General features: G+C 30.4%; 2 protein-coding genes across 4 annotated transcripts; one reads left to right on the top strand and one right to left on the bottom strand.

The window, feature by feature from the left end:
* Positions 1–586: 586 nt before the first annotated feature.
* On the top strand, positions 587–2,588 carry LOC133803471 (uncharacterized). The gene is made up of 2 exons (XM_062241523.1): positions 587–1,053; positions 1,950–2,588. Exons 1-2 carry the CDS (start codon positions 596–598, stop codon positions 2,401–2,403), a joined length of 912 nt encoding a protein of 303 aa, XP_062097507.1. The 5' UTR covers positions 587–595; the 3' UTR covers positions 2,404–2,588.
* A 652-nt stretch (positions 2,589–3,240) lies between these two features.
* LOC133807250 (aldehyde dehydrogenase family 3 member H1) lies at positions 3,241–10,355 on the bottom strand. Of its 3 annotated transcripts, none has more exons than XM_062245463.1 (10): positions 10,041–10,355; positions 5,963–6,031; positions 5,777–5,873; positions 5,469–5,675; positions 5,006–5,121; positions 4,775–4,879; positions 4,518–4,690; positions 4,330–4,420; positions 3,990–4,139; positions 3,241–3,598 (listed from the first exon to the last, which is right to left on the bottom strand). In XM_062245463.1, exons 1-10 carry the CDS (start codon positions 10,257–10,259, stop codon positions 3,365–3,367), a joined length of 1,461 nt encoding a protein of 486 aa, XP_062101447.1. In that variant the 5' UTR covers positions 10,260–10,355; the 3' UTR covers positions 3,241–3,364. The 3 variants fall into 3 exon arrangements, with proteins under 3 accessions (XP_062101447.1, XP_062101446.1, XP_062101445.1); XM_062245462.1 differs by lacking the exon at positions 10,041–10,355 and adding an exon at positions 7,528–7,875; XM_062245461.1 differs by lacking the exon at positions 10,041–10,355 and adding an exon at positions 7,528–7,878 and having other exon boundaries at positions 4,518–4,879.
* Between the last annotated feature and the right edge of the window lie 906 nt (positions 10,356–11,261).

The raw sequence follows: 11,261 nt of genomic DNA, 5'->3' as shown, positions 1-11,261 counted from the left end.
TCATCCTCTAAGAAACCCCACATTGAATTATTCAAACCCAGGAGGAGATCATACAAAGTTGAGGTAATTAAATACATTAATTATTGTTCTAATATATATATATAAATGATATGTTTATATATTAAAACATCTTATACATACTTATATATATATAAATAAAATAAGAAATCTCTCCACAATATTATGAATATTATTCAAAGTTCATAGAAAATATATCAACGCATTACAAATATATATTACGTTTTCTTGTTGATAACCTTCGATTTTTTTATCTATTTATTATAAAATATGGGAAATGAGTAATAATAACTTTTTCAAAATGCATATAAGGTGATTAATAATTTGTTTTAAATTATTTTTATGTCGAATTCAAATAATGTTGATATTTTTCGATAGGATGTTTGAAATGTTTTATAGGGTGTCAAAATTTTACATAAAGAGATTTCGGGTGTCTCGAAAACTATTTACAAAAAAAAAAAAAATTATCAAAACAAGATTATAATGCATAATAAAAATTATCATCTTTCATTTTTTTCAGGATTCAAAAGGTGACGAAGATATTGTTATCAAACAAAAAAACCAGAAAAGAAAAACTATGAGCTCAACAAGATCATTTCATCATAGCTTTAGAAGCAATAATAGCCAAAACATCAAAGTAGATGATGATGATCAGAGGAGTCAAAATAATAAATATAAGCACAGAAGTGCAGATAATTATTTATTCCCTTCTACTTATTACAATGATCATAATAATGATCTCTCAAGAAACTCCAGCAAGAGAGTGAACCCCCCAAAAAGCTCAATGGATTATTGTTATTATTATTCCAGTTCATCATCCCCACCACCACCTACTTTTTTTGGAAAAATTCCAAGCACTAGACATAGTTCAAATAATAATAATAATAATAATAATAATCCTATTATGTTCTCAAACTCTTCTGGGATGTTGAAACCACCACCCATTGAGAAGAAACTGGAGTGTACTCTTGAGGAGTTGTGTTATGGCTGCCAAAAGAAGCTCAAGATCACTAGAGATGTCATTAATGATTTAGGGTTTGTTCTCTCTTCTCTTATCTTTAATTATATATTAATTACTTTTATTTTTATATGCATTATGTGATAGGGAACAATAGTTAAAAATAAAATTCTCATTATTTTATTTTGAGTCATTCGTGAAAATAGATCATTTTATAATGTTATTTTACTAAATAATTAATAATTTTTTTAAAAAATAGTTTCTCTTTCGCAAAATATAGTATCAAGAATTTCCCACAAAGTGTCAAAGAATATCAAGGTGTCTAGGACGTTATTTTGCAAAAAAAAAAAAAATATCAAAATAAGATTATTATGCAGATGAATATATAATGAAAGTTATTTTGCTAATAATAAAGTAATTTGTGATAATAAAACTATTTTAATATCACTTTGCAATTAAAAAAAGATCATTTTTAACAAAATAACTAATAAGGAATTAATTTTTTTTTGACATGGTGTCAAAAAGATTGTGATTTTTATTTTAATAATATAAATGTAATTATTATGTTTTTTTTTTGCATAAAAAATTATAGAAATTTGAAAAAGTTAAAATAAATTACTTATAGGTTGGATTGAATCAAGTAATGTAACATGGAAATACAATTTCAATTGTTCATATTATACTTTTTTGAATTGTGTGGGCACATAAGAAACTATTATGTTAATATAATCATATTATTACGATCACATAACTATATTTAAATAATACTGTTATTTGGCATCTTAAGTTGTTTAACAACACATGAGATAGTAATTCATAATTAGTCATCGACAAATATAATATTTATTAAATTCCAATATACTTGGTAAGTATATTTATTAAACCAATAATGATACGGTTCACTTTTTGTGGCCTTAGCAATTCTGATATCTAAATTAACACTATGTACTCTTGTTTAACTTTACGTGCGTAGAAGAATAGTAGAAGAAGAGGAGTTGTTGACCATAAAAGTCAAACCTGGATGGAAGAAGGGAACAAAGATCACATTCGAAGGAATGGGGAACGAGAAGGCAGGGTCGTACCCGGCAGACATAATCTTCATCATCGCCGAGAAACGCCACCAGCTGTTCCGAAGAGAAGGAGACGACTTAGAGTTCGCCATAAGAATTCCTCTGGTGAAAGCTCTCACTGGCTGTAAAATCTCCATTCCCCTACTGGGTGGGGAGAAGATGAGGTTGACTGTTGATGATGTCATACACCCTGGCTTTGTCAAGATTGTCCCAAACCAAGGCATGACTGTTGCTAAAGATCGAGGAATTCGGAGGAGGAGAGGAGATTTGAGAGTTGTGTTCTTGGTTGATTTTCCATCTCACCTTAGTGATCATCAGAGATTGGATGTTCTTACTATATTGCAAGATGAAGGTTGAATTAATAAATTTGTTGTTGTTTTTTTTTAGTGTTTTTGTGTTGTAGGGGTAATTATGTATTGAAAGAAAAGTTTGGAGAGTGAGAAAATGTTGGTTTAGTTAGTTAGAGAGAAAAAAAGATAGTTGAAGAGAGGAGTGTAAAAAAAATTTAGTCTTACTAATATATAATTCTTACTTAAGTTCCAGTGATTTTGTTCTTTTATTATTCGTTGCAAAATGGTCCCTAACACCCCTCTGCTCAAAAATTGGTTAAAGATTATTGTTGTTTACTTCTGTTATAGTCTGATTAGACCCACCTTGATTAGCCTAATCTGTATATTTTTTAGTATCAAGAATTGAGATTTGTTAATCACATTCTGTAAATAAAGAACAACAGAATAGTTTCAATGAAAATTGTAACCATTTAGGCTATGTTTGGTTGAGGAGAAAAGGGAGAGGAAAGTAAGGTTTGGAGATGAAGAAAAAAATGTTTGGTTGGTTAGAGAGTAAATATATATAAAAGAGTGGGAAAAGAGAAGAAAAAAAACAGCCCACCAATATAAAACCTTCTCAAATTGCAAGCGAAAACTCGTATAAATTACAATCTTGTACATCTTTAAAAACCATTCATTAAAAATTGTTAAATTATTTTTATTTTTCTACCTTCTCAACCAAACAGTGTTAGGTGAACTGAAAAGGAAAAAGAAGGCTAAAACAATGCCAAAGTTGGCAGAACTATTTTTAGGTTAGGCGACAATAAACTAAAGACTGAATAAACAAGGTCGTTATGTATAGAAATATACAAGTTCAATCGAGGAAAAAACCAAACATATTTGAAGCATTATACACAAACAATGCTACAGCAAATTTTATTTCCATTCCCAGAATAAATTAAACGTGTTTAAATTGAAATCAAAACAAAAGATCCATATATAGAGAAAAACCTACAACAAACTCTCACATGCATTCAGAGTTGCTAAGCCTAAGACCATCCGAACAATGCTCGGATTATGCATACTATGCTACCACCCATGAGCGCCTTTAGCAGCCTTTGCTTTCCCAATGTGTAAGGTGGGTACCTTATTGCTGCATCGCCGAGAAAACTTCGATAGACAACCGCCTTTTTATGGCTAAAGGCATCGAAAGAAAATTTCCCATGGTAAGAACCCGTTCCACTCTCGCCTACTCCTCCAAATGGAAGTGTGTCAACTGCAAGCTGCACCCGCCATATGAAAAAAAAAATGTCTTCAGAATAGTGAACAATAAAAGACTACTATTATAGGGTACAAAGATTTCACAGATTGTTTTGAATGATGTGTTACTAGCTAGTAGAAACAATGCTCCACTAATTATAGATGACCTTACATTAGGCTAAATCAGTGCCCAGGATGAACTCGAACCTCAAAACTTGTGGGAGCACACCTCTTGGGTGACTTCAGTACAACTTGTTAATTTTCAATTTCACTATGTGATGGGCACATTAAGTGATTTTAAGTGAATGGCACTCTACCTAAATGGTTTTATGTGTATGCCTATATGCTTGTAAATGACTATGCTATGGGCATATGAAATATGTGAGAGATACATAGAGAGAGAAGAAAAATTACATGTATGGTAGTGTCATTGACAACAACACCCCCAGCAGATACGGTCGTAACAAACTGCTTCTTAAGCTTATTGTTGCTGGTAAATAAATATGCGGCGAGGGGCTTTGTTCCCGAGCTGATAATATCAAAGCTATCTTCTACTTTGTCAACCTGTTGGAACAAAGACTCAAACACTTTGTAATCAATATGTGAACTGTCATATATAAATGTGGCTACTTTTAGGGAAGAAAATTTTATATTGGAAATCAGCTGCCTTTGTTCAAAATCTACAATGATAGGCATTCCATTGTTTTTTTTTTTTTTGTCAGATTAGAATATTACTACAATAGTCTATTCTTACCGTAATAATTGGAAGCAGGGGACCAAATATTTCCTCACTCATGATCAGAGAATCTCGTGGCACATCTAGCAAGATGGTGGGGGCAATCCTCCTGCCATTGCAGGGAGGTTAATTGACTGAAAGTGAAATATAGAGTAGCTAATATGAAAGTGCACCAACAACATGGGCATGGAAACTATTGAACTTACAAGTCGGTTTCATTCCTTTCGCCTCCAAGAACGATTTTACCAGAAACCTTTTCATCATCCAAGAGCTTTGACAAGCGAGCAAAGTGGTTTGAATTCACAATACGAGACAAATCTTTTGATTCCAATGGATTCTTCCCGTAAAATTTCTCCAACTCCTCTTTCAGAGTGTCCACCTGAAGAAAAATAGGGATTTTAGTTGAAAAGAAATAAAGTGAGTGCCGATTGAGATCTGCAATGTAGTATATCAGGAACCTTACCAACTTGGGAGCAAAATCTTTAGTTGTTATGATATAATCAGGAGAAATGCAAGCTTGTCCATTATTACAACACCACTTGCCAGCAATTATCCGCCTCACAGCGACCTTAGGTTAAACATAAAAAGGTTCACCATAAGTTAAAATGATAAAAATCTTATCAAGATATGTAGCAACATGTAGACTGAAAATCACAAATTACTAGCTCTATGCATGTATAGAAGAGTTCAGTACTTGTAAATTGACGCTTGAATCAACAACAACTGGAGATTTTCCACCAAGCTCCAAAAGAACAGGCGTAAGGTGTTTTGCAGCAGCCTGCATCACAATGCGACCTACCTTCCCATTGCCTGAAATTAAAAAAAAAATTGTATAATTACTATATGAGTACAAAGGATGATATATGTCTACTGTCTAGGTTGTTAACACAATTTTGCTCTTGTTAAATTGCATGTCAAATAAACCCCAGAACATACAGTTTTATCCAAATTAACTAACTTTCAAATTGTAAGAAAAATAATTAACAAGAGAAACTTTAGTTGCATCTGAAGAGATATCATTAGCATTTTATCAATACAAAAAAAAAATCATCTTAGATTAGATGCACCACAAAATGACAATTATCTATTGAAGCTAATTTAATCCAAGATTTCAACATCTCACAGGATGAGAAGAAAAAATGGAAAAAGGAAAGAACCTGTGTAACAAATTTTGTCCCATTTTTGCTCCAACAGCGCAGATGTTTCGGCCACAGCCCCCTCAACAACCCTTACACAAGATTTATCCAAATATTCACTTAGTAATTTAGCAAGCAATGAGGATGTGGCTGGAGCAACTTCTGATGGTTTCAGAACAACAGCATTACCAGCTGCAATAGCTCCAACAACAGGATCCAGGGACAGCACTGATAAACCAAATATTGCACGATTACAAGAGTTATTTAAAAATATATATACGCCATAATTTCAACAACAAAATAAATGAGTACTTTAGATATGGACATACAGAAAGGATAGTTCCATGCTGAAATGATTAATACGACACCTAATGGTTCAGACACTATCTCAGCTGAAGAAGGGAAAGTGGTCATTGAAGTTTTAACCTACAAAGACCAGATGATATTGAATTAAACTTGCAAAAATACATGTCAAAGACCACATGTATCGGAGGAGAACTTGTGACAACATATACCTTTTCTGGTATCATCCAACGCTTTAGTTGCTTAAGAGCCCCTTTACATGAGTTCTTCAACATAGATAGCTGCATAATAGCCATAGAGAAAAAATTGAGCAAAGGGATGAGAACTACTTAATTTTCACTCACAATTCCTGGCTAACTAATACTTTTTTTATGTCGTTTAATGTGTGGAAGGGGTTATTCTTAGTTTCATGGGCAATTAAACTTCAGTGAGATTTTAAATTTAATTTTTTTAAATGAACTAGAAAATAAATTTCTCAGAAAATCATGAAATTTCACATTGTAACTGTGAAGGTCTAAACTAATAGTCTCCTCTCTAGTAAATGCCCACGTGATAATAATTGTTATACTTGATAACCTGAAATTAAGAAGTACATCATTCTTATATCAGTGTCAACAAACATGTCCAGTAGGAAGCCAAAGTTACACTTTCTTTTCAAAAGTGACTAAGAAATCTTAGTATTTTAATAAAGTTCACGAGTTTAATTTTATCTAATGAGCATAAAGATAAAATTTGAGAAAAAATAATGAAAAACAAAATCTTAAATTACTGCATATGTGTTACTCTATATGATATCAGAAAACAGTCAAACGGTTTTTCTTATCCAACCACGGAACAAATATCAAATCAGACATTAATTATAGAGTGTTGCTAAGGGGCAGCAGTGATGTACAACACTTCAAATATGTTGCATACCGCTACTGCTACTGTTCTAATCCAATAAGGTCTCAGATATTTTAATTTAATAAGTGATATTGAATATCGCTAACCTTCGTGTGATGATGTGGTGTCTTATACAAGGCCAAAAAAAGATATTAAAGACATAACTTCCTAGAAAAGTGATGTGGACAAGTTTCTCATTGTTGCAATAAATGCGCAGTTCTAAAGCTCCTAACCATATCATGAAAGGCTAAGCAGTTAGTTTACATCAATTAATGCCCTTATGCCCATTGCATATGTAAAGTTTGTTGACTAGCATATTAAGAGCTGAAATTCAGTCAAACCGTTGCAAAAATGTAAACTTGAATTACATGACACCAGAAACTGAAATGCTAGTCACTTGAAGATTTATATATATATATATATTTGTATATCATTTATGGATATGGGGCAGGGTAAAAAATATCTAAACCGAAAATACAAGAAACAAAGTATATAAGTGTGAACAAAAGACACGGTTTATGGTTCACCATCAAAAACCCCACATGACACAATATTAAATTCAAGTTTCTTTTACACCAATTGTGACATGACTCCTTCTCCCACAATCAATGCAACGAGGCTTTTGTTATAATGGTCATCATATATGAGCACACACTTAAATCTGCATTGAATTAGGCTTAAATTCTTGCAATATATTTCTATGAATTTATCCAAATAACCCATACAGCCCAAAAGTCAGAGATTAATGTCTATACCTGAGTGTTCATAGAAAAATTAACCACGAACACACTAAACATCACTGCAAATTCACAATTTTTTTCTACCACAGATAACGAATCGAGATTTCTTTTTTTAATTTTAGAAAGAAAAAAAAAACTAATAATCGAGTATAGACCTCATAGACGACGGATTCGAATTCGGGCTTGGACAGGTCGGAGCGAAGAGCATCAACCACCTCTCGCTCGTGATCGTTGACCAGTTTCATAATACTCTTCAACTGCGAAACTCTCCATTCGTAGCTCCGAGTCTTACCAGAGGCGAAGCTCTGCTTCAGGTCTTTGACCAAAAACGACGCCGCTGTTGAATCAAACACCTCCTCGATCTTCTCCTCCACTCCTTGCGCCATAGCTAATCCGATACTTGATTTTTCTTATGTGTGCGACACTCTCTCTCCATATATATAGGTGTATAACCGTATATATACGCCGGCTAAGGTGGTGATAAAGGCGGTAAATTCCCGGTTACGAAAGCTATAGATTAAGGAAATAATACGCATAATTATTTAAATAAATAGTTTTTATATTATAAGGCTTGGTGGGCCCCCATGGGCCGCCCGTGCCTTACATCGAACGTAACGTTTGTCGTTTTGAGTTTTAGATTACACTCTAAATTGCTGCCACGCGATTTGAGTGCGCGTGAAGTCAGGAAGAGGTGTCGTTTCCCATTCAGCTTCCGGATATTTTGCTATATTTTGTTGAGACACGATACGATACGATACGAACGACAACACTGGATCCCGTCCACGCGTCAGCTTTGAAAATTAAATTAAAATAAAATAAAATAAAATCTTTGATTGATTTTTTTTCTTAAAAAATAGTCACCCTAGTTAACAAATTTAGGTAATCAAATTTAGTTTGAGTGTAAGGTAATAAATAAAAGACAGCATAGTTAACAAATTTAGGTGAGCAAATTTAGATTAAATTTTTTATTGATTTAAAAAAGGACAGTATAGTTAACAAATTTAGGTTAGCAAATTTAGTTTGAGTCTAAGTATCAAATATATATAATTTTAAAATATAATATATTAAATACGAATTATTAAAAAAAATGATAACAAAATAATACTTTACCAAAATATAAAGTACCAAACGAGCAAATTCCATATTTTTTTAACTTATTAAAAAAATATAATACAAAAAAATTACTCTATTTAGGCTAAATTCTACTTTAGATCCTTGAGAAATTATTGAAGATGGTTTTTTAAACACGATTTTAGTCAAATTTTGTTAAAAAAAACTAAAATGTCCTTAATTTTTATAAATTAATTATTTTAATTTATATCTAATTATTTTAATAATTAAAAAATTTATTACATTAAACTTAAATCTTAAATTTAAATCATATAAAAATAAATAAAAATTAACATTATACTGTATGTGTTTTTAAGATAATCAACGGTGTTCTTAAGTTTGTCACTTTATGCATAATCAAATCAAAGTCAAATTTTTTTAATTGACCTTAAAATTATGTTTTATTTTAGATTTTTAAAATGAATAATTATTAAAAATTGAGAGTATATTAGTCTTTTTCAAAAAATAAAAAAATGATGGGACCACTTTTACAATGAGCATTTTTTACTAATTTAAAAATCAAATGAGCCTTTTATAATTTCTTAAAATAGAGGGTGCAAAATAGAATTTAACTTTAACATAAGAATCTTTGTTATTTAAAACATATTATTTTAATGATAATTTTAAGTCATATTTCAAACCAAAATTTTAAAACTTTTATTTTCTAAATACGTACCAATCACATCTAAACTTTACTTGGATTATGACTCAATATAATTCAACTTTTTATATAAAAATAAATTATGCATGCTTGCGTGCAGCCGTAGATGGAAGACTGAATTTTTACACGCTTCAGATTCCGACTACCTCTGAATAATTTTGTAAGCTATTTAATTTTTTTTTTATCATTTATAAAAATAAAATGTAAATTATTACAAAATTAAGCTATATTTTATTTTACTATTATTATTAATATTATAATTAATAAATTAAATTAATGAGATAATTATTTAGTAGGGTCATAGAAAATGTTCCTACATTAGGGAACGTGTTTATTTCTGGTATTTAAAAAAATTAATTATTATTGTTTATATTATAGTTATAGTTGACATTTATCAATTTTTAAAAAATTTTAAATAATTTACTGTACTTAAATTAGAGTAGAAATAATAAATTGCAAGCATGATTAATTTTTTCTTATACACATTGGAATTCTGATTTGACCACTTTAAATAATTCAAAATTTCATAAAAATCAGTAAAATGTCATCTATAATTGTATACATTATTATAAAAAAAATTATGTTATAATTTCTAATTTGAGCACTCTAAATTATTCAGAATTTCATTAAAATTAATAAAATATCTGCTATAATTATAATATATATTATTTTAAAAAAGAAATTGGATTATATTTTTTCTAAATGTTAGATTTTCTATGCCCTACTATAAAATTATCCAAATTAATGAATGGAGGGGTAATGAAGGAAGATATTTTAAGAGATTCAGTCAAACATTCATAAAAAGCCAAAACGAACTTTATGGAAAAAATAAATAGCACACAAAACACAATCATAAATTTAAAAATAAAAATTAAAAAGAAGAACGAACGAACGAACCTCTTGAATATAAGCCTCGATTTCAGGCTTGGAGAGATCGGAGTGAAGAGCTTGAAGAATTTCAGATTCGTGAGAGTTTATGATTTTGATTATAGCTTTCAACTGAGAAACTCTCCATTCGTAGCTCCGAGTCTTACCGGAGGCGAAGCTTGCTCTGAGCTCTTCCGCCATATTCAATGCGTCTTTGCCTTCGAACACCGTCCTTCCTACGCTCCCCATCCCGAAATTATCGACGGTCCAGATCAATCGCAGATCGGATCGAGCCGATGAAGATGAAGATGAAGTATATGGTTTAGCGAAAAGCTTTTCCTGAGTGAGAGAGAAAGAGAGAGAGAGAGTTGTTCTTTCTAATACGATCGGTGTGTGTGTGTGTGTATATTTATATATGGAAGAGCAGTAGTGAGTAGTAGTACCGTTGGAGAAAGAAAGAGAAGGCCTATAGTCTCATCTGCTTTGGCGATAATTGTTTGTTTGTACTAAATTATTTTTTTAATTAATATTTATTTATTGTTTTGAATGTATAGTGAATACAAAACTGTTTTATTTTTTAATTAGAAAATGGTTCCAATGTTTTTGTTTTCAAAAATCATAATTATTATTTTAATTTGGATCTTATAATGGTAGGGTGAGTGACAAATTGATTCTTTAATTGTTCCCCACTTGTTATTTCTTTATTCTTTTTAATATATATATCTCATTTTTTAGAGTTTGGATTATGTTGAACGCATAATGTTCGTATTAAATGTGAATTGATCGAATGATTATTAATTATTAAAATTCTAAGTACAACAAATATAGTCCAAGTACATTATATTTTATTCTCATCCCATATCACATGAATGAAGTGGTAAACATATTATATTATAATTTATTAAATTAAATTATATTAGACTTAATATTTAATTACACTAATAATAGTAGGAGAAATTTTAGATAACTATCCTTTAGAGAATTTCCGATAGATAACTATAAAAATGGTGTATTGTCACTTTTAACACATTATTTTGACAAAATGAGACTCTATTGTTGATGAAAAAACAATAAATGTTACATTTTTATTTACATTTTTGCCACTAATTAATGTTGTTTATGTTGATTTAAAGCTTTTTAACTTTTTAGTTATTTATTTAATAATTTTGTTATATACCTCAATAAAAAATAAATAATTTTGTAAATTTTTTAAGTTAATTTGTACCAAATGCATTGGACCAAAATTGTAAA

Source organism: Humulus lupulus, chromosome X (assembly GCF_963169125.1).
Source record: "Humulus lupulus chromosome X, drHumLupu1.1, whole genome shotgun sequence".
Lineage (NCBI taxonomy): Eukaryota > Viridiplantae > Streptophyta > Magnoliopsida > Rosales > Cannabaceae > Humulus > Humulus lupulus.
Note: the sequence above shows the minus strand (reverse complement) of the source record. Positions and strands in the feature narration are given on the sequence as shown.